We start from the raw sequence: 24808 nt of genomic DNA on the forward strand, positions 1-24808 counted from the left end.
AACATTTCAGTAATTATCTCACATATTTGTTGGCATACTGGAGATCCTCTCCTTACTTTGGCACCAAAATACTGAACCTTTCGTTGATACTCATGATTGCAATCACCTGTTGGCATAATCTGTTTGAAATAACATTTAATTGAATTTATTTTTAACTCATTAGTAGTGGGGTTGTAATACTTGACATCTCCGCTTGCGTTCTTTGGTCTGCATTGAGTTTTAAATGCTCCCAAGTCACCGTGTTGGTTGTTGCACATTCCAACTGTAATAATCTTCACCGCAAACCAGCTTTAAAGCATCTCGGCTGTGCTGTCTTTATTTGCGCAACTCTGAACAGTTCAAATAAATCTCAGAGTCTTTTTGAGGATTCGGAAAAAGTGGCTCGTGAGTGCTGCCGCTGATATAGAGCATGTTGGAAGGTATTCCAAAGTGTGTGCCAAAACGCAAGGAAATGCAACGGATTCAGATCCTCTTCCCATATTGTTAATGAATCACTCACATTCTTGGTTCGGCTGATCAATTAAAAACCCCGCTGCTATCTGTTCTTGCCAGACTGCAGCAGCAGGCCAGAGAGGCTAACGTGATTTATTTCTGTGTTTTTGTCTCGACCTCTTTGTGCATGACGCGGCCCGCCTCATCTTTCAGTGTGTGTGTGTCCATGCAGATCCCTATAACCACATCAAGACGACTCCATTACGTTGCTTTGGCGTGGCTCACCTCGGGGGCTTGGGCAGCGATCTGTAGGCGAGATATCGCTTATGCTCTTTAAAGATGACAAAAGCAGGAAGCCTTATTGGTCCAACGCGCATCATCATCATCATTACGGAGATAGTATATCTCCGCTGAGAACACTAATTACATTTTACTAAAATATTCCCTCTGCTTCTATTTATTTTGCCTCTTTTCTGAGCACGTTTTGCAGCTGTGCCCTTTTAAACCTACATTATGTGGGAGGTTCCCATAGAAGCCCATGTTAAAATGTCCAAATTTAGAGCAGAAATACAGAGTTGCACCTCCATGACAGCTGTAAGGGGCGGGGAGTGAATTTCTATCTAACTCCTTAGTTTAAGACATTTTAAGCCATAAAGTTATGCATAATTCAGGGTGTGGTCACTTTGAGTTAAAGCTAGTGTGGTGCCGCTGAGCTGTTAGCACAGAGGCCGCTGTTTATCTTTTCTGATCATTTTACTACAAATATCTGCAATAATATGGCTCTGTATGAGGGTAATCATCCTAACAAATCATCAGACATCTGCGCTCCAGGATTTCCATTGAGGGAAATTTTTGTGTGATTTAATGTATGCTAATGCATTACAGGTATCAGGAGCTTGATGACATTAGGTTCAGTTAATCTGTGATTACTGAGGAAATAAGCGGGTCATAATTTTTTATGCCCACACCCGAGCAAACTCTTACGAAAACTATCACCCAGTCCCCAAAAATATGATTTAATAAACAGCCAATCCAAGGTTAGCCAGTTAGCTTAGCTTGTTCTGTAATTCTAAGATGGGGGCATGTTCAGGCTTAATTCATCTTGACCAGGTCATGCACTGTATCAAACATGCTCCACCTCTTTACCCATTAATGGGTTTGTTGGAACATAGGCTAATTTTGGGCTTCAGTGCCACTCCAGAAAAGACCTGGAAGAGTCTTTTCTATAAAGACATCAACAAACCCAACATGACATCACACTTTATAAAGTGTGATGTCATGTTGGGTTTGTTTTATATATATATATATATATATATATATATATATATTTATGGTATTAGTAACCTGTAACAATGTTTTTATGAGTTTAGAATGACCCCTTCATATCTGTATGGGAGCAGACCCCCTCATGGGGTCTCCATGTTGCAGCCCCGTGATGATACAGTTGAGCTAATAGAATTAATGAATGGAATAGTTTTGACCGTGCTGAATGTTTGGTGTCCAAGGTAAAGGTCAAACAATGGCACCATCCATTGGATTCAATGGCACATAACATATGTTACCCTGTAATATGATAATTAAGCATGGCAGACAGTGCAAACTATTCCTTTTTAATACTCTATTTGCTCAACCAATAATTTGCATCACTTTTTACCAAAACTGGAGCAACTTTAACTTTTGACCCCTGTACAAACTGAAATCGGCCTTTCTCACCATTGTTGCTGTTTTTACCCCATAACCCCATAGAATTCAGTTATAGATAGTCTAAACCAGGGGTGGGGAATTAATTTTTACAAGGGGCCACATAGGGAACCTGAATTATGTCCAAGGGCCACACCATCGATAACTCGGCTGTCTCCCATTACAAATTTTTACAAAACATTACCTATTTAACACCTTTTATAGGTCATTTTTATTATTGTAATAATATGTAAATATTTAAATATACCTAAATAAACCTCTCTAATGATTTGCAACACACAAGCTTGACATTTTTAATATATGTAATAATAATCACAGACCTCATGAGGGCCGGACAGAGACATGCAAAGGGCCGCATGTGGCCCCCGGGCCGCAGTTTGCCCAGGTCTGGTCTAAACTATACCTTTTTGAAATCTCTATGATCAGACAAATAATATGGAATACCTTTCAATATGACTGGAGCATTTTTAATTTTTGACCCCTGTGTAATTCTTCAAATGACCCCTACCTGGCTGCCTATTGAAAATTCAAGTGGAAAAGAGTAATGTCTATGTGAAATTTGGTGCTTGCATCACCATATGAAGGATTCTTCTGTAAATATTCGCTTATCTGCTGCAATAACATGCATGATACATATGACAGCAGGTGTATTTCCATCTTCAAGCGCCTTCTTCTGCACAGAAGGAATAAAAGCTCAGTGTGAGCAGTCTGACAGGAGCTCTTGTTGACCTCTCGCTGAGTTTTCAACATCACTGCAGAGCAGTTTCTACTCCCGGATGTCACTCTGGCAAATTCAGCAGCTGCCCTTGTACTATCTCCTCACTGCCTGGGTATTTAAAGGGATACGCCATCATATTTGTATCCATGCACGTGCAAGCCTGCAATTCTATTTTGTTGTTTTGAAAGGACGAGTAAAGTCGTGCAGATGTTTATTTACAGCTGCTGACACTTGAACACATCGGAGTATGTTTCTGTCGGGTAGCATAACATCGCTTTTATGGTTACATCAGCCCTGTAGAATCGTCTTCTACTGGTGTCTTCTTGATGCTTAACATCAAGTGTGCAGCCTGCAGATGGCAACACAACAGCCTCCAGTGGTACCCGACAGATTTTCTTCATTCCATCTCGGTGGTTGCAGCATAACCTGCAGGTCTGTATGACTGCAACAATGCAGGAACATCTGGCCTTCATGGACAGCTGATTTACACAGCATCTTCAAGGTCATGCAGTCTTCGATTTTTTTTTTTTTTTTTTTTTGCCCATTGTGTTTGCTTCAGCATATGGCATTTTAGATTGAAACTTTTGATGATCGTGACTTTTTTTTTTTTGACAAATTTACATGATGCTTGCTGTGATGATTATCCATATATGAGATTTGGGCGCGTGCGCGAGAACCTTCGCCAGTGGTTCTCCAATGGACACATTTAAATTAGTTGCCGTATTTTCTCTATATTATTTTCTGGATGAGATTCTAAATTAATTGCGAATACAATTTGTACATAAATACATTTATAAAAAAAATGAATTGCAACTGGCTGTGACAACCACCACCCCATCTGTAAGTGTTGTAAAAAATTTAATGCTATATTTCTGTAATCTAGTTTAAACAGTACTTCCGATATGGTCCAACATCTTCAAGCAGTCACCTCTGGATTCTTCTGGAAGTCCTCCACTGCACTGGACTTTGGATATGGGCCAGTTCCACTTGCTAAAATGGATTGATTCCAGTATTGCGCAGTGTTTGCACTGCCACCAAATTTGAGTTAGTTAATGCAACTGACTTTGAGGATTTAATTCACTGCTGCAGAAAAACCCTGAAAGACAATGTTCTGTAGATTATTGACCAGTACTTCAAGGCTTACATGTCTGTGTTTGTTTAAAAAAATCAGAGATTAGAACAGTACAAACAGTGACATCAGTGACAACAATTATAAGTTGTCTGATGTTGCACAAAACAAAAATACGGTAACACAACTTTAAGGTTTATTACATATATTTTGGAGTATACTTTATATAGGTAGTCCAAAAAAAAAAAAATACACTATTTTTAAAATGTTATCAGACCTGGAAGTCACGGCTTCGACACCAAACCCATAAACAAGACACTTGCAATTTCGTCATGTCTAACACAGATCGGTGACTTTTTTCTTTGGCCAGCTTTCATTTTTATTACCAACAGTAATGTTACAATGCAACTGGCTCTTTTTGACTCTACAATGGGCTATGAAAAGCCGGGTCTTTATCCAGTTTTCATTTAAATTACTAGCAGAGAAGCCAAAGACAGCAATGTTGGTATTGATGCATTTCTTGTTGTTGTTGTTTTATGACCCTAGTCTGAAAACAACATAGTGTCACTATCACATTGCAATGTTTTCCAACTGGATTGTTCCTTCTTTCACCTGGTGATCTCAGATCATTCAGTTCCACAAATGGATGTTGCAGGAGTCCTCATTGGGCTTGCCAAATTTGGTGCGTAATGATATTTTACACACACTCTGATGACATTGTATGTTCTCCTAATACAGGTAATTTATGACGAATGGAAATAATATTTATCTCGATGTGTTGCATTTGGAAGTGAGTTGCATTCAGATTAGAGAATCAGTGCCAGGGGTTAGTACTGCATTTCTAAGACCCGTGTCTATCAGTGCTGTCAGTGTTTTGTTTGTTTTTTTTTGTTTTTTTTTTGGGGGGGGGGGGGGGGGGTTGTTGCATATTTATGCCTGTACTTTAGTTATGCGTTCATGTAAATCTATGGTTTTTATGGCCATCATAAATTTCACTTTTTAATCTGGGCCGGATGCATGAAATGTACGCCAGCTCGCCAATCCTACATGATCCATCTTTCTCTCCGTTAATCAGAGCTCACTAAGCACTTGTGCATACCAAATACGAATGTCAGCTGCCGGAGCTGATGAGAGCAGATTGATTGCTTTGTCAGAGCCTTATTGATGAGACTCGGAGAGGGCAGTTGACCACAGTCTAGAGGAATAAAGTAGCTGCTGAAATGCTGTCGGGATGCATCATTTTAGAGAGTTTTGGTTCTGTGTTTTTGTAGGGGTGCGCCAGTTCAACAACCGTCATTTTGACTAAAGTTCTCTGTGAAATAATTTGATGCATTTTATCCAGAGATCCAGTGAAATACATAATCTGTTGTGTATCAAAAAATCAAGTCGTTGATGATGAGTTGTAGCTACAAAGTTTGTTGAAAAAAGTGATATTTCAAAGTATGACATAAAAGCATCTTGCATTGTGTAGTTGTGTTGCTAATGTTTGGCTTACTAACAAGGATTTTAACAAATTTGTTAGCAAAAGCCCAAGTGTGAAGCAACTGGGATAAGAGTCAGCACATCCAAATCTGAGACCATGGTCCGCTATCGGAAAATGGTGGATTGTCCCCTTTGAGTCAGGGGAGATTTATTGTCCCAGGTGGAGAAGTTTAAGTATCTTGAGGTCTTGTTCACAAGTGGAAGTAAGTTGGAGTGCGAGGCTAATAGATGGACTGGGGCGGTGTCTAATGTTTTATGGATGCTGTACTGAACCATCATGGTGAATTTGCTAAGACAGAAGTTGAGGCTCTCAATTTACCAGGCGATTTACACTCCTGTCCTCACCTTTGGTCATGAACTTTGGGCAGTGACCAAAAGAATAAGCTTGTGGATACAAGCAGTGGAATTGAGATTCCTCGGTTGGGAATCTGGGCTTACATTCCCGGACAGGGTTGAAAAGTAACTATCTGGGAGGGACTCAGAGTAGAGCCGCTGCTTCTTCACATCCATTTCCACACAATGGGTGAGGACGACCTCCAGTAGTCTCCCTAGGAAGGTCTTCCAGGCATGTCCAACTGGAAGGGGGCCACGGGGAAGAACCGGAACACACTGGATGGATTATATTTCCCAACTGGCTTCAGAATGCCTCGTGATTCGAGGGAATTATTGTTTTGCCTAGGATTAGCAGTTGCCATGTTGCATCACAGCATTTGCATAAAAGAGAGTGCTTGTTCATTTTGGGCCGTGTAGCTGGTAGCATGGTGACCGCTTGTGTCTTGTCACTGTAAATAGACCACTGTGATCAAAAATAAATGGCAGCTGGTCACTCTCCTTCTGTCTCATGTAGCTAACATGACCAAGAGGTGATGGGGTCCTAGCCATGCATGACAGTATTGTAAACAATGTCGTTGGCGTGCCCTTTGCTGGACAGATTACGGAATTATACCATTTCAACAGCCATTGTATTTTTCTGCATTGTTTATTTGGTAAAATAAAAGTTTTCATACTGGTAAAAAATAACAGCAATACTGATATGTTGGTGAAAGCCTTATATTGGCTGATCTTATCGGTCAACTGATATATCGGTCAGCCTTTAGCAGGCCTGTAGGAGGCTCAACCGGTATATAAATGTTAAATTGAGCAGATTACTGTGCACATGTATTTTTGAATTTTGAAAGCAATCAACTGTTTGGATAAAAGCAATTCATAACAGTTACAGTAATATCCGTTTGGCACCTGTCTAGGTGTTACCTATGGGCCTTCTTTGCCATGCAGTTTCACACTGGGAGTACTTTAGGATTCCACAAGAGGAGGTAAAAGACAATGAGAACACAAAATGGGGCTATATTTCTCCATTGGTTACCACAAGTTTCCCAAAGGACAAGGGCAGAAGAGGGAGAATGAACTGAGGGAGAAGACAAAAAAAACCAACGTATTTAGATTAGTTGTCTGCATCGCTGAAGTAAAATGAGTCAATAATTGATGGGAGGGATGGAGAGAAAGAGTGAGAAAGGGAATGAAAACATCAAGTCTTTGTTCCTGTGCATGTGGGTGCACATGCACATATATGCGTCAGGCTGTCATAACTCATCATCTTCCCACTGGGGGGAAAAAACAGGCATCTTGCCATAATCAGTGCAGTGCAACAAAAACAACATATTCTGTCAAATCACAACCACATACAAGCAACTCTCAGTGAAACACACCACTGAATTCACACATTTGTGCAGTCACCTATGCCACTTTAGCGTACGGTACGCCGTACTGTCTTGTCATTAACGTTTATTTTACTTGCGTGCTATCATAGCTACTCGTGTTTGATTTGACATTTTCTTTGGGTGGCTGTGGGCAGCTGCATGGTCGCTCGCGGCCTGAAGCCTTACTAAAGATAGATGAGTGAAAGCTACATCAAACTGATTTTGTCGACTCCCCTGCTTATGGTTGGGATGGCATGTTTAACGGCTGACGGGCTGTTGACGGGCCTGACCAAAGACATTATCGTAACATGAAACACAGCAAAAGATGAGGAAAGTGGAAAACAGCAAGCTGTGGACATCCACTCTATAACGTCCAACGTGTTCACAGCCTTTGCCAGATTGGATAAATCTGGTCAATTAGTCAATATGGACCGAAATCAGAATATCCATGTTTTCTGAACTTTACCACAGTAGAATGGATTGGACCAGACACAGTTGACGGTGGGTCGTCTTAGGGTCTAATCACGCCGGAAGGATACGACCACCCTGTCACAGATTCAAGATGAAATCTTGCAGGTTCTCCTCTCCATTTTTCTACCATTTTTGCAGAAAAAACGGGTGTCGGCATTGTGTGGTGGGCTGAAAAACAGCAGGGAGAACATGTTTAAAAGATGCTCGTTGACTGTCGGTGAGTATCACAATGATTTTGGAGGGAAAGAGAGTTTTACAAAATGCACACAACAGTCCTGCCACAATCCTACCAGTCATGTGCCACTTTTGCAGGAAAACAATGGGTGTCGGCACTGTGAGACGGGCTGAAAATTAGTTACAAAGTGTAGGCTGAACATGTTCAAAATATGCTCATTGACTGTCAGTGACTATCACAATGATTTCGGATGGAAAGACAGTTTTAGAACATAGGCACTACAGTCCTGCCATAATCCTACCACAGTCACGCCACTTTTGTCAGAAAAATGGGTGTCAGCATTGTGTGGCTGGCTGAAAATCAGTTACACAGCAAATCCAGATCATTCAAAATATGGTCAGTGCAACCCAGTCTCATGCCAGTTCACGGCAACATTACAAAAAGTACATTCATCTATGGATTCGTGATGGAGGCACAAAAATGGGGAGCGTTTCGTGACGGACATGAATTTATTTTGTGATGGGGTGCAAAATGTGGGGTGAATGGGGGTCTGGGGGGTTATGGTTAGGGTTAGGGGAGAGTAGACACTTACCCTATGGTTATGGTTAGAGGTAGGAGAAGTGAGAGGATTATAAATAGCAAAATAGCAAAAAAAAAAAAAAACATGTAATGAAAAGGGGGCATTTTTTGTAACGGGGCTACATAAAAACATGGGACTATCCGCGACTGTCACAATGATTTTGTAAGGAAAGGAAGTTTTACAACATACCTTTATGGCATACCATACGACAGTCCTGCAACAATCCTACCACAGTCCTGTGCAACTTTTGGCAAGAAAATGGGTGTCTGCATTGTGTGGCGGTCTGAAAATCAGTCATAGCACAAATCCTGAACGTGTTCAAAATCCGCTCAATTACTGTTGGCAACTGTCGCATTGATTTTGGAGGGAAAGACAGTTTGTGACATACTCACAGTGGTCCTGCCACAATCCTACCACAGTTGTGTGATTTGTGTGAGCTTCCGCACTGTTGTGTAGAACAACATCTCTGATAATTCTGCTGTTGGTGTGAAGTGCACAGAAAAGTTTTAGGGAAATCAGCAAGAACTCCCTGAAGTGACCTTTTCCTTTCATTTCCAGACACGGAGGCTGAGAGAAACGCATTGAAAGAACATGTCTACCCCAAACTACGAGACTTCTGCAGGGAGAACTACGGCATTGAATTCCAGGTATTTGACTGAATTCTACCTGATTTATAGCTATAATTCTCAGCACAGTAGATTCACTACTACAGACTGTTCTGCCCCTCCAACTGTACATTATGCACTGCAGTTAGCCGTCAGTGCCTCAAAGGGTCCCCTGTGCCTCTTAGTAGACAGCAGGCCAGCGATAAGACGTTCTCTGGTGAAGCCTGGCATAAATCTAACTGTGGATAAGGCAGCATGACACTCGGGCTTCCTCCCTTTTGTTGCCGTCTGCTTGCGCTGCCCACTGATCACTGTCATTTGCATTGCAAATCAGTGCCTGTGTAAACACGGAGATTCCTATCGGAGATTTGTTTGCGCAACAAATCCAGGACAGCCCTGGAGTCAGGAAGATTGTTCCAGGAAGGATTTGTGGAGCTTTGCTTTTGATGAGCTGCGTGTGACCCCCCCGGATTGTCTCAGACGTCAACGGGGTTTTGGAAGCTGATCCTCTGATTTCATGCTGCACCACAAAACACAAAGGCGCAGAAATTATTATTTGAACACTTAATGGGATGTTCTGAAATTAATCTCTTTGTGAGGAAGGATTTTAAATTTGTTTTCAGGACTGGCCGTTCATTTGAGCAGTTCGAATCCCTTTTCAGACTTCTTTTACAGAATTATGATAAAATGGTACAACTCAAAACCCATCAATTAAAAGGTTTTAAAAAAATCACCAATAGGAACACAGGGTAGATAGTTTTCCACATAAATTGAATGGCTGCTTCAACGTATCGGTTCGGTTTTGTAGATTTGAGTCAGTGATCAATCAATCAATCAATCCATTTTTTTATATAGCGCCAAATCACAACAAACAGTTGCCCCAAGGCGCTTTATATTGTAAGGCAAGGCCATACAATAATTATGTAAAACCCCAACGGTCAAAACGACCCCCTGTGAGCAAGCACTTGGCTACAGTGGGAAGGAAAAACTCCCTTTTAACAGGAAGAAACCTCCAGCAGAACCAGGCTCAGGGAGGGGCAGTCTTCTGCTGGGACTGGTTGGGGCTGAGGGAGAGAACCAGGAAAAAGACATGCTGTGGAGGGGAGCAGAGATCGATCACTAATGATTAAATGCAGAGTGGTGCATACAGAGCAAAAAGAGAAAGAAACAGTGCATCATGGGAACCCCCCAGCAGTCTACATCTATAGCAGCATAACTAAGGGATGGTTCAGGGTCACCTGATCCAGCCCTAACTATAAGCTTTAGCAAAAAGGAAAGTTTTAAGCCTAATCTTAAAAGCAGAGAGGGTGTCTGTCTCCCTGATCTGAATTGGGAGCTGGTTCCACAGGAGAGGAGCCTGAAAGCTGAAGGCTCTGCCTCCCATTCTACTCTTACAAACCCTAGGAACTACAAGTAAGCCTGCAGTCTGAGAGCGAAGCGCTCTATTGGGGTGATATGGTACTACGAGGTCCCTAAGATAAGATGGGACCTGATTATTCAAAACCTTATAAGTAAGAAGAAGAATTTTAAATTCTATTCTAGAATTAACAGGAAGCCAATGAAGAGAGGCCAATATGGGTGAGATATGCTCTCTCCTTCTAGTCCCCGTCAGTACTCTAGCTGCATGGAGATGTGAGTGACGTCACTCTGTGAAAGTTGGCGTAAAAGACAGCAAGGAAGAAAGGGAGTTAACCCAGAGTGAAAAGCGACTGTGAAAGTGAACTTGGGTCATCTGCTAAAGCTGAGGAAATTGTAGAGAAAAAAGGTTGTTGAACTGAGGGTTACAGCTTTGCTGATACTTACAACAGGATACCAAATAAAGACACAGATTGTTGTGAACACATTGATGACACTTTTACAACATATCTTCATGCAAAGAGAAACAGATACACCTCCTGCCCTGACCTTTCATAATAAAAGCCCTCGATGTACTACTGCTATAACAACAGCAACACCGACGACAGTAACACCAACATTTATGTTGTGGTTTATAGCTTTATACACAAAGTGGTTCCCAAAATAAAATATTGTATTTTTCTAAGTATAAGTCACATTTTTTTACTAGTGTGGGAGGCCCTGCAACTTATACTCAGGTGCGACTTATATACTGAAAAATCATACATTTGTTATTCACAATAATAATGTTAACTATTTATATAGGACTTTCACCGGAATCAAAGCACTAAACAAATTAAACTCCAATAATAAAATAATAAATACCTATAATAAAAATTATACTACAATGCATAAAAATCCAAAATTAAAGAGTTGATAATAGAGAAAATTGTGTACTTTTGTATCTTTTTTTGCCTCTTCAAGAGGCATTTTTTTTTATATGTGCAACTCTGTTCTCTGAAAAATAGGGTCCATTAAAAGACAAAACTTTTTGGGCATCTAGTTTCTTCAGGTTTCAGTGAACATATTAGCAGCATTATTAAATGATATATAATGAAAAACCCGCGTTCTTGCTGAAACTCTATTGTACCTGTATTAATGGTAAATCTCCACCAGGTGGAGATATTACTCCATTTCAAGAACCTATGAACAACCTGTTGCTTATATTAGCAGATAACAATACCATTAGAGAAAAAAAATACTGTGATACCATATTGCCTGTACCCACTCAATGGTGGTATGACAAGCAAGTCATATAACTGTAATGTAAAATGTTTTTTGAGAGTGAAAATTTGGATCTCCAAGAATCCTCTGTTGTGAGTTCAAAGTGGAAATGCATGAAAGTGTGATATGCAATGGCAGTTATAAAACACCATAGTTACAGTTAGTCATGCATTCACCAATGTCTGCAGCGGTCATGCATGTAGTGAACCAACAGATAGCGACAGTCACTGTGCAGAGGGTGAACACCACCCGATGTTTTTCCATCAACACCCAACGTTGAGTGTGAGATTTTCAACTAAATTTATCTACAACCAGTGTACACGTAATTGGACTCTTGTCCTCTGTGATGCATTTTCATTTGTATTTGCATAAATGTGCATTGCGAACGTGACAATAAAGTCTGGTGGTGGTCTAGCTCTGGAAAACATGCTGGGAAGCAAGGACCTTGATACCACATGGCCTCTTCCTTTCTTTCATTTATCTTGTAGCTACATCCCCACATCATGCATTATATAGGCAACTTTTCTAGTATATATCATGCATTTATCATTGCCTTGACAACCAGGTATCAACAACACGTATGTAGACTTGTAGAATTAACAGATTGCTGGCAATCGGTCAAGCTCTTACATCAGATCAAAGGATCAAAGCCAAAGAAGACCCAACGAATCAAAGCATGAACAAAAAAAAAAAATCCTGTTACTCAAAGATGCCTTTGTGTGCTGGAGAGGTGCGAGCTAATGTTAGAAAAGCTTGGCAGAGACGTTTTGGCTTCACTATCTGTGGCCACGTGTCTGTCTGGTGATTCAGCTGGCTATGACGAAGCGTGCGCCAAAATGATTATGCAGAAGGCCCGCGAATTAATACTATGACTCACTGACTCCCTCCCCCTTCTTCTTCCCCGCCACTCCTCGTCCTCCAGCCGTACACTCTGATCCGCCTTCTCAACCATAATGAGGAGGAACTGGAATCTCATCTTTTTAAAAAAAAACATATGTCACTGGAAGTATCTTATGCGTGCATGGAGTTATTGCAGTGCTGTTGCAATTCCTTTTTTTTTTTTTGCTGTGACTTGTAATTTTTGTGCAATCCCTCCCCTTTTTTACACTCCATATGTCTCACATCCGCTGGCGCTCGCTGACACACATATGCCAAGCTGATGAAACCCAGTTCTCAGCGTTCCCTCATCGCTTGACTCAGTTTCCATCCACTGTGTCTCCTTAAGAGGATGGAGAGAGGTATACACAGAGGATAAGGGGGACACAAATCCAGCTCACAGGCCGAGGGCCACGTCCTCATTCAGTCAGCATACACCACCTGGGGGCATCAGACTCTGACTCTTTAATTTCTACTATTTTTTCCTTTATGGGTTTCTACTTTTCCTGTCATTTTTTTTTTCATCACACATTTGCATATGCACTTCTTTAACAAATCAACAGATCCAGGGTCAAACTGGAATCAGCGTATGCAAGATAATCTGGCACAGATGAGATTTTATACCTTGTGTTTCTTTGAGCTTTAAAGTCTGTGTCAGACTATTTTATGTGAGTCTTATTGGTTATTTAGCAAATATATGTCATTCAGTCAAGAGTTTACTGCATATTGCAGCATCACTTTTTATTCTGGTACTGTGCTGGTATTCCAAATTGTTTTTACTAATGTGTCACTCCATGATAGAAAATTGCATCAATTTAAATTAACATGGTATATTATAATGAACAAGAAAGAATGCCGTATTAGGTTCGTGTTTGCAGCTCGTTTTATAAATGATGCTGAATTCAAATATAGCCCCAACTTGTTCCTGTGTGGGGAGTAAAAAAAAAAATCAGGGGAATCCCCAATGATGTCATGGGTAAACCCAACAAAAAAAAAACAAATATGGCTGCCCATGTTGATCAATGGCAGCACAGTGGTGTAGCTGTTAGCACTGTTGACTCACAGCAAGAAGGTCCTGGGATCACTTCCCACCTGGTCCTATCTGTGTGGAGTTTGCATGCTCTCCCCACGTTTGTGTGGGTTCCCACCGGGTGTTCCAGCTTCCTCCCACTTACAAAGACATGCAAGTTAGGTGAATTGGAAACTGTAAATTGACCGTAGGTGTGGTTGTGTTTGTCTGTCTGTATGTGGCCCTACGATAGACTGCCGTCTTGTCCAGGGTGTACCCCAACTCTTGACCCTATGACAGCTCAGATAGGCTCCAGCACCCCCAACGCCCTTAAGTACAGTAAGCGGGTATAGAAAATGGATGGATGGATGGATGGATGGATGGATGGATGGATGGATGGATGGATGGATGGATGGATGGATGGATGGATGGATGGATGGATGGATGGATGGATGGATGGATGGACAATATTATGTCCATTTTATGGCACAAAAACAGCCGTAGCATAGCGTGATAATCCATCCACCTTCTACAGAAGACTTACTGAAATTGTTTAAGGTATGAGTATCTAGGGAGTATTATCAGTGTTTATAAGTAGATTTGATTCTAATGAGGTTGGAACAACATCAAAAGGTGAAACAATGCGAGATATTTGGATGATGATAAATTTTCCGATGTCTGAGAGGATCCATTGGTGCACTTAGTCACTCTAGCTCCTGCAAACCCTGTGGGCGTGTCTAAGTAGTCTTGTCTCCCAGAGAAATCAGGAGTCCAAAAGCGGATTTCCACAACATAAGTCACAGACGTTTTATCTAGGAAGGTAATTAAAGCTGTCAATTTGCCTTTTCGTAAAAAAAAAAAAAAATTGCCAATTCTTTCGAGAATAGACAGACGGGAACCACAAATAAAATGTAATTTCTTTGAATTATTTTCTGTTTTTAAATAAAACAGATGTGGTTTTTGACAAACTGATAGCTGTGATGTGAAAAGGAAAAGATTTTTAAATGATAAAGTGTTTCTCAAACCTTGCATATTCGCGGCTCTTCTATCAGTTTCCCCGGCTGGCGTAAGACTCTATGTGTTTCTCATTTTTCTTGTACAGTGTTTCTTCCATTCCTTGGCAGCAGGCCACCGTCTCCAGTCACATTCTTGTTCCGAGACAATTGTTCACTGCGTTCAGTCTGCAGAATGCAGAAGAGGCACACGTCAACAGGAAAGATATAGATATTTGGCACAAATGATCAAAGATCGAGTTGGACTTCATTTATACTCCCATCTGTAGAATTCCGACAAATGCATCCAGAGTGACCGTTCAGTTTCTGAGTCTTCACCGGTTGGTATGACAATAGGGTGCATGGATATTATTGCACCACCCCAGGTTACACTTTAGTTAGCTCGGATGCCAATAAAGTTAAACTGAAATTGAGATTCTGAGTGTTCATATCTGGCAACACTAACACATTACATGGAGAAATGTGGCAGGGGTGAGGTTTGAACCAGGAACCTTCCATACTGAAACCAAGCACACAAACCACTTGGCCACCACCCCTGCCCATCCTGGGCATAATCCCAATAACAGTCTAACATTCGATAAATGGGGGAGAAAAAAACAAGCTTCTCCTACACTTGACCCGCCACAGTCAAATGCCTTCCAAGGGCAGCAAAAAGCTGCTTAGATGAAGCTACTTCAGCTCTTATGTAAGTGGCAGCACCCCCGCTACCATCATTTTGGGGAAGGAAGAAAGAGAAATTTCAAAGTTGAGAAAGAAAAGGAGAGAACGGGGTGAAAAGACAAAGAAAATGAGTTTCAGCCAAATCCAGTCCCAAAGGAGTCTAGTCTGTTTAACTGTCACCTTCATTATGACATGAAAAGCCTTTTTATTTTAACCTTTTCAACTCGAGCCCGACCGATATGTCAGCTGGCTGATAATACAAGCCGATATCAGCATTTCAGGAACATATCAGTATCAGCTTTATTTTAGCTGATACTAAATACGCAATGCAGAAAAACACATTGGCTGTTGGAAATGGTGTTATTACATAATTTGTCCAGAAGAGGGTGGTCCGATAGTACTACTGTCAAGCATGGCTGGGACCTCATCACCCCTTGGTTGCATTTGCTATAAGAAACAGTGGCAAAGCAACCAGATGCCATGTATTTTCAATCAGAATGGCAACAAAAAAACAAGTAGTCACTATGTTGCCAGCTAGGTGGCACCAAAATAGACAAGAACTCTATTTTATGCAAATGCTTATGCATAGATTTTGCAAATGTTAGCAAAAAATAAATAGTTTTACATATTTGCAGATATCCGATATCATCATTTTAAAAAATAATAATAATTTCACTCCCTAATACCGGTATTAATATCAGCCATTACAAAATCCATATCGGTGGGGCTCTGTTTTCAATACATCCTTGCATCCTTTGGACAGACATTTTTGCCTTTGCTCTCATATACATCTGCCCTTCCTTCCACAGCAGTGGGTGATGGGCTAAATTAAATCAGTATATCCTCCCTGCACAAGTAAATGGCGAGCAGATATGACTAATGTCTTCATTTAGCTTTTAATTACTGTGCATCCTCTCAATCACCAGCTGGAACCCAGTGGAAACCTGTTTTAATCGGGGGCGCAGATCTCACTTCATCCCTCCTCCCTCCGGTCCTTGACAACACTCGGCCGATTCGAGTTTCCCACACACCCGCTTGTTGGAAGTAGATTAGTGACACTGATACACGGTGACTGATGTGTGAAGTAGTTCTGCACAATAGACCACGATGAGGGGCGCTTATTATGCAAGCACGACTGAACGGAAGGTTTTTCAAAGTAATAGCGTTTGGTAAAGACAGGGAAAACTGTGAATAATTGATTATTTAAGATGGATTTGGGGTTGTTTTCAACAAAAATGAGAAATATAAGCAAATTTGCTGAAAGTACAACATTTAATAAAATGGTCATATTGGGCTCAGTCATAGTATAAATCCTACATGAGGGTGGAAACTACTCTGCAAGTACTGAGATTTCATTAACGCCAAGTAAGTGTTGGCAACCGCGAGATCCATGCATTTTCTATTGGACAATTTTTTTTTTTTTAAAGGCTGGGTAAAAAGGTTGGACAAGACCAGTGTGAACAATGACACCCAAACACACCCCGTCTCATTCTTTCCAAACATGCTAACTTGGCACAGGTGTTTGATTAGATAATTTCTTTGTGGACTGGGCGGTGGTTTTTGCAGGTGGCTTGGGTACAAATTAATTTGCACTAGCGGTGCTAAATACAAATGAAATTATACTAAAGTTTTACTCAACAGAAATACTGGAGCACTGACATCTTAAATGACTTGTTAGTACAATTAACTGTAATGCAAGCCATATTATCTCAAATATTTACAATAAAATGCTCTGAGAAGACATAGCACCTAGTAGCTAGTGCTAGCAGGTGGCTGCATGGACCTGTTGGCACACTTGAAAGTCATCACACTCCTATTTATTCACAATTCTGTGGCTAATAATATCTTAAACTATCTTAAATATACCGCCCTCCCTCCAGGTGCAGTTGCCATAAAGACCAAACAGGTTGAAAACATGTATATTTCTGATGCAAATTTGGAGATTTTAGCATGTGGATTGACTAGATTTTGCAGCCTGGACATAAAAGGAAACTGGAAGATTTGGCACTTTGGTGTTGGCTTACTTTTTCAGGACCGGAGGTTGTCTGTTCAAAAATAAAAATGAAAGACTTTTAAGAAGCAAGAAGGAGCATTTAACTACAATTAATTTGTAACTAAAATACAATTAAAATATTTGAGCTAGCTAGAGAGGCCCAGCTCAACTCAGGCAGCTTTCATAGCTGAAGCAGAAGCAATAGGCCCAGTGCCGCCAACTGAAAAGATACCCTTTGCAAGAATAGCACCCCCAAATCCCAGTTTTCAGCCCCCAGGCAATGTTTATGTTGTGAAGCAGTGTGTTCACATCACTGTTTAAGGAAAAAAAAAAAACGTGACGTGACTGAAAGAAGCGTAGTATGTGTCTGGGGACTGTTTTCCATTTGTAGAACTTTGTGCTGACATGCGTTTTTACCAGCCTGCTGGAAAATCATCTAAAGCTTTGTGGTGGAAACAATTTAATGCAAAATCTGCAGCTGGTTGACATCTGCCTCCATCTGCAGGGATACAGCTGCTCACAGCTGCACAACAATCAGGCGGATGAGCCGAGCCGGCGCTCCGACTCTCCAGCTTTCCTTCTTACCCATAATTGCACAGGCAAATATTCTCCCCGCTTGTCAAAGTCAACTCCGGCGGTCTTGGAGCCAACGCTGGCCGGCATTACAGGGCTGCCTGTCATTGCGGATGTGCCTGTCATTTTGCCAGGTGAAACTCATTTAAACTCGCCAATCTGGTGGGCATCAGAGCGTGAAGATGACAGCAGCCCGTTTCATCTTTTTGCCCATCCCAAAGGCAAGTAGACGAGGAGAAACGGATATAGAGAAGGCAACCGACACCCCAGACAGCAGGGTCATATGTCACGACCCTGGCTGAAGGGTTGTGAGCTTTCACACCCCACCGGTGGGCGGGATTGCTGCCATTTCAGCGAGGCATTTCCTCACCATCATCTTCGTCGCACCCGTCCGTGTTGTTTTGGTGATCCTTCACTCTTCCCTGCTGGCGGTGGATGATGTCAGTCATTTTTCTGTACAAACAAGACCCTCGATAACACACTTAATTTAAAGATACAACACATTTGTACTGTTTTGTGCATTATATATTAAAACAGGAAGCTCATAAGTCAACCTTTTGTTACACTACAGCTTCATTTCTCTCTGTAAATCACACAAATTATTCACCTGATGGAGAATCAGGTGTGTCTGCACCTGTCTTTTAATATCCGCTTTTTTGTATGTTTCTAACAGCTATGGCCTAAGAATACAGTATCATGCACATGTCCTCTTCAGAATGTGTGTATTGTAAAACAAATATAACAACACATACTAATACTTGTATGTGGAGGTGGAGATTTGCATAATTAATTGCAACAGCCACCCAAGAGCACTGATAAAAGACACTGTAATTAGATATACTGTAAATATTTCTTGCTTTACACAGATATGATGTATATTTGGAGATGGTAATTAGGGTTGTGGTTAACAATGCATTCTGTCCAAATTATATGGCGCCTGAAATGTCTTGGGATATTGGGTAATTTAACTGGCTCTTATTTTGAAATAGCTCTTGGTAAACAATAAAGTCCTGGATTTTCCTGACATGGGTATTTGTCTTTGAACGTGTTGTAAAATCAGGCTGTTGTGCACACTCTAATTTCTTGAAGTGCTAATTTTCAAAAGCAAATTTTAAGAAGAAATGCATCATTTGCTCATTTCATTACCGCGAAGGCGGCTGTGCTGTTTACTCTGTTTGAAACATGTTCCCCAGAGAGCCAGATTCTACTTTCTGTTTGCACAAGGAGAAGGTTAGAGATGATCCGCGAGGAGCACAACCATACGCCAGGCTTGCATGCTGCCTTATTGCTGTGACGTAACTCTGTATTTGTGTGTTCAGGTGGTGGATCTGTACTGGGGCGTGGACCCAGAGGAATGGGACAGTCCAGAGCTGCAGCGACTCCGAATGAAGCTCCTGGAAGAATGTCTGAAGACGTCAGCCGGACCCTGCTTTGTTGTGAGTATCGCATGCTGCTTAGGTTACCGAATCCTCTTCTCGCCATCCCTCTCTGTCTCATTACACAGTTCCTGTATGACATTAGGCCTGGATTGTTCCCAGGCTGTGCCATCAAATAGCACGGTGAAAGTACCAAATAAGAATGAAATCTAATTTTTCTTGCAGACTTGTCTTTTTTACGAGTGCCGGCTTGGTCACTTTTGAAGAATGATGGCAGAAAAGACCTTCGGGTAGTGTTGCGCTGCTGTAACTTATTGTATCGCTGTGCACATGTGGTTGAGAGACTGTGTGCAAACAGTCGAGTTTTATACTACACTGAGTAGCACCGAAGTGCAAAAAAGCTGTACAATCCAGAACTAAAAATACACTTTTCTGAATGAGTTATGTAAAAATTCCTGCAAGGAGTGCGAGTGACACGATGCGTAATTAGCGCCGACATTACAGAGATCTGTTTTTAGATCAATGTAGAGATGGGGAAAAAAAGAAATGAAGCTACAAACGAAGGAATATAGGAGACTACAAAGGGCAAAGGCAGGAAGAAAAATGGATAGTGAATTATTCAAATGGAACATATCTGTTTCTAGATGTTGAAATTGAGGTGAGAGATCAGGGGGAGAAGTAATGCTTTATGGGTAAGACAGGAACCCAGGTCTCTAGGGAGCATAATCTCCTTGCCCAGGCTGAGTTTTACATTTGCTTCTGCTTTGTTGTCCCCAACCCTGTATGCACTGATTCCCCCTGCTTTTTCTCATGGACAAACAACAGACAATACAAAAAAGAGTTCTTTATCTGATTTATCTTTGCATGACATATATTATACTAGCACGTCCCCCATGGATAATCAATCAATTTCAATCAATTCAATCAGTTTTATTTATATAGCACCAAATCACAACAAACAGTTGCCCCAAGGCGCTTTATATTGTAAGGCAAGGCCATACAATAATTACGGAAAAACCGTCCTAGCTTTACGGAGGGCTTTTTTGTAGAGCAACAGACTCTTTTTCCAGGCTAAGTGAAGATCTTCTAAATTAGTGAGACGCCATTTCCTCTCCAACTTACGGGTTATCTGCTTTAAGCTGCGAGTTTGTGAGTTATACCACGGAGTCAAGTACTTCTGATTTAAAGCTCTCTTTTTCAGAGGAGCTACAGCATCCAAAGTTGTCTTCAATGAGGATGTAAAACTATTGACGAGATACTCTATCTCACTTACAGAGTTTAGGTAGCTACTCTGCACTGTGTTGGTATATGGCATTAGAGAACATAAAGAAGGAATCATATCCTTAAACCTAGTTACAGCACTTTCTGAAAGACTTCTAGTGTAATGAAACTTATTCCCCACTGCTGGGTAGTCCATCAGAGTAAATGTAAATGTTATTAAGAAATGATCAGACAGAAGGGAGTTTTCAGGGAATACTGTTAAGTCTTCAATTTCCATACCATAAGTCAGAACAAGATCTAAGATATGATTAAAGTGGTGGGTGGACTCATTTACATTTTGAGCAAAGCCAATTGAGTCTAATAATAGATTAAATGCAGTGTTGAGGCTGTCATTCTCAGCATCTGTGTGGATGTTAAAATCGCCCACTATAATTATCTTATCTGAGCTAAGCACTAAGTCAGAAAAAAGGTCTGAAAATTCACAGAGAAACTCACAGTAACGACCAGGTGGACGATAGATAATAACAAATAAAACTGGTTTTTGGGACTTCCAATTTGGATGGACAAGACTAAGAGTCAAGCTTTCAAATGAATTAAAGCTCTGTCTGGGTTTTTGATTAATTAATAAGCTGGAATGGAAGATTGCTGCTAATCCTCCGCCTCGGCCCGTGCTACAAGCGTTCTGGCAGTTAGTGTGACTCGGGGGTGTTGACTCATTTAAACTAACATATTCATCCTGCTGTAACCAGGTTTCTGTAAGGCAGAATAAATCAATATGTTGATCAATTATTATATCATTTACTAACAGGGACTTAGAAGAGAGAGACCTAATGTTTAATAGACCACATTTAACTGTTTTAGTCTGTGGTGCAGTTGAAGGTGCTATATTATTTTTTCTTTTTGAATTTTTATGCTTAAATAGATTTTTGCTGGTTATTGGTAGTCTGGGAGCAGGCACCGTCTCTACGGGGATGGGGTAATGAGGGGATGGCAGGGGGAGAGAAGCTGCAGAGAGGTGTGTAAGACTACAACTCTGCTTCCTGGTCCCAACCCTGGATAGTCACGGTTTGGAGGATTTAAGAAAATTGGCCAGATTTCTAGAAATGAGAGCTGCTCCATCCAAAGTGGGATGGATGCCGTCTCTCCTAACAAGACCAGGTTTTCCCCAGAAGCTTTACCAATTATCTATGAAGCCCACCTCATTTTGTGGACACCACTCAGACAGCCAGCAATTCAAGGATAACATGCGGCTAAACATGTCACTCCCGGTCCGATTGGGGAGGGGCCCAGAGAAAACTACAGAGTCCGACATTGTTTTTGCAAAGTTAGACACCGATTCAATGTTAATTTTAGTGACCTCCGATTGGCGTAACCGGGTGTCATTACTGCCGACGTGAATTACAATCTTACCAAATTTACGCTTAGCTTTAGCCAGCAGTTTCAAATTTCCTTCGATGTCGCCTGCTCTGGCCCCCGGAAGACAATTGACTATGGTTGCTGGTGTTGCTAACTTCACATTTCTCAAAACAGAGTCGCCAATAACCAGAGTTTGATCCTCGGCGGGTGTGTCGTCGAGTGGGGAAAAATGGTTAGAAATGTGAACGGGTTGGCGGTGTACACGGGGCTTCTGTTTAGGGCTACGCTTCCTCCTCACAGTCACCCAGTCGGCCTGCTTTCCCGGCTGCTCGGGATCTGCCAGAGGGAAACTAACGGCGGCTAAGCTACCTTGGTCCGCCCCGACTACAGGGGCCTGGCTAGCTGTAGAATTTTCCACGGTGCGGAGCCGAGTCTCCAATTCGCCCAGCCTGGCCTCCAAAGCTACGAATAAGCTACACTTATTACAAGTACCATTACTGCTAAAGGAGGCCGAGGAATAACTAAACATTTCACACCCAGAGCAGAAAAGTGCGGGAGAGACAGGAGAAGCCGCCATGCTAAACCGGCTAAGAGCTAGTAGCTGTGCTAAGCTAGCGGATTCCTAAAAACACACAAAGTGAATAATGTGTAAATAATTTAGAGGTGATTCAGCAGAGGGAGTGCTTTAGTTAAGGCACGTGAAGATTACACTGTGAAACAAATCGTTATCTAGGTAACGATCAGTCTAACTGCGCAGATTAAACAGCTAACAGATACAGCAAAACACCGCTGTGCTCCGGAACAGGAAGTGATACAATACCGCAGTGAGAGCCAACCACCAGTAGAGGCAAGCAATCGGAACAATCAATGCAAATCTAGCCAAAGTACCCTAATGTAAAAATACTTAAATTTAATATATACGAGTATAAAAAATTAAATAACTTAATAATTAACAAAGTATAGAAAATCCAAATAGCAATAACTAATTAATTTCTCTCGTCATCGTATTAATGAAATATAGAAAATCCAAATATCTCTAATGTGGAGTTCAAAGGACAGCATGGGGTCAAAAATCACCCAAGGTTCCTCACTTTGTCAGTGTGATGTATGACACACGAGTCTAGGTTAAGCATTAGCTGGTCAAACTGATTTAATGTGTTGCTGGAGCAAGGACCATCATTTTGGTCTTGTCCAAGTTTAAAAGTAAGAAATTGCTGGACATCCAGCTTTTCACTGATGCAAGGCAATCCTGAGAGGTATGAGATTACCTGCAGTTATCAGCATGTACAACTGAGTGTCAACAGCATAGCAATGAAAAGTAATCCCATAACACCACAATATGTGCCCGAGGGGTGCTCTATAAAGGGAGAAAAACAGGGGGCCTAAGATGGAGCCCTGTGGAACACCTTATTTTATGTGAACAAGGTTCTCAGTTCAGAATGGTTTGTTTGGCCTCCTCTGTCTCTGCAGGCTAGATGTTCATGAGAGCCCCAAGGACTCTGGAATAATGTTTCAAAACATTCCTGAACACTTTTAATGCAGCTATCACTAATTTGCAGTACAGATGAAAGTATTTTATCCCACAGGCTGTTTCAGTTTGCTGAGTTACAAAATGACTGAAATTTATTACCTTTGCTTTATTGTGGTCACCAGCTGCCTGGGATTGGCTAATTCCAAGCCTGTCACTGTTACCAGAGCAGGGAATAGTATGAACAAGCCCTAAATCTGAGCTAAAATGGACTGAAATAGAATGAAATCATTAGATTTGTGTTGAACAGAAGTGACACAGTCTCCTCCTGGAGTGTTGTACACAGCGCCGTGATTTCATTCATTCCCATCAGCCTCACTGCCTGCTGCCCCTGCTGCAATTTCAGTGCCTTAACCCCAACTGACCCCAAGCAATACTGCGCGCCACACACATCAACCCAGCAACACGCACACAAACGCACATCTCTTTGTTCTGTTCTCCTTTTGTCTGTTTTTGCTTTCAGACAGCCTCCCACTCAGGCGCACACAAACAGAACACCTTGACCTGAAGCGTTTTCCGTCATAAGATTGACAGGTTGTCGCGGTATACGCCAGCTCTGGGGACCAGACACACATTCGTCAGACATGCCTCCCCATCTGGCTGGTTAAATCATTAATGACATATTCTAGTGGTTTGTAGTCTGTGGGGAAAGTTGTATTTGATGCCAAAGACCTCACAGCATCTCCACAGAATTAACCATCAAGTCCCACTCCGACCTGTCGGTGGCAGCTGCCGCCGTCCCTGTAGCCCTGGTCCTCCATCGCCATGAGCTCGGAGCGACAGCAGCGCTTTGATCAGGGACTTGGATTCTTATTTCTGACAGTTCTGGGTTGTCTGGGCCATCTCCGGAGTCCCGTTGTTTATTTTTACAGGGTGGTAGACACATAGTATATTTATTGTACGCAGCAAATACAATCTGTGTAAATATGTGCAAGAACTTGTGTGTCTGCCATGCCAGTTTTCTCCACAGCAAGCATTGACGTGAGAACAATCTTAACTCTATTAACGCTCATCTCAAAATGCTGCCACTCAGGTGTCACCCCGTTACATAGTCGCACATGGACTTCAAAGTGAAGATGTGGCAGAGGGTTTGTCATGCTAAAACAACTGTCACGGAGCCCGGTGCATGAGTCAGGGGAGAGGAATGAGGGATAGGAAAAAACAAGAAGGGATAAAGAGAAACCTCCCGCCCAAAAAACAAAGACCAAAACGAATCCTGCAGAAATGATTTATGTGCAAAAAGACAAGGAAGCGTTGTCTTACTGATATGCTGACGCTGGAGGATTTCCAACTGTGGGAAATGGAGCGATAACGAGAAGGAGGCGACAAAAGGGGGAGGACGGGAGCGCGGCGTGGGGAAAACAGCTTCCCTGGAAAGACTGTGCTGTGGATTTCAAGAGAGATCAAATGCAGAGAAGCAGAGTAGGTGTGTTTCTTGCTGCCACAAGGGATCTGTGCAACCACGGAAATCTCTTAATACCTGCTCAGTCACATACACAAATAATCCAGATCTGTCCAGTTCCTCATTGCTAAACTCCAGTGACAAAATAATAGCCTTAATATCAAGTCTAACCTGCGCCCCTTGAGTCAGTTTGTCTATTTTTGTGTATTTTTGCTTCTATAGTTGGTTTGTGCAATGACGATAAAAACTCTA

General features: G+C 41.6%; 1 protein-coding gene across 4 annotated transcripts in view; it reads left to right on the plus strand.

The window, feature by feature from the left end:
* The window catches only part of LOC117504992 (NACHT and WD repeat domain-containing protein 2), a 54077-nt gene that overhangs the window by 6995 nt on the left and 22274 nt on the right, over nucleotides 1–24808 (plus strand). For all 4 annotated transcript variants that reach the window (XM_034164500.1, XM_034164499.1, XM_034164501.1 and 1 more), the window contains 2 exons: nucleotides 8884–8972; nucleotides 18993–19109. In XM_034164500.1, coding sequence (XP_034020391.1) covers nucleotides 8884–8972; nucleotides 18993–19109 — 206 coding nt within the window. The remainder of the gene's footprint in view (nucleotides 1–8883; nucleotides 8973–18992; nucleotides 19110–24808) is intronic.

Source organism: Thalassophryne amazonica, chromosome 23 (assembly GCF_902500255.1).
Source record: "Thalassophryne amazonica chromosome 23, fThaAma1.1, whole genome shotgun sequence".
NCBI classification, from domain to species: Eukaryota; Metazoa; Chordata; class Actinopteri; order Batrachoidiformes; family Batrachoididae; genus Thalassophryne; species Thalassophryne amazonica.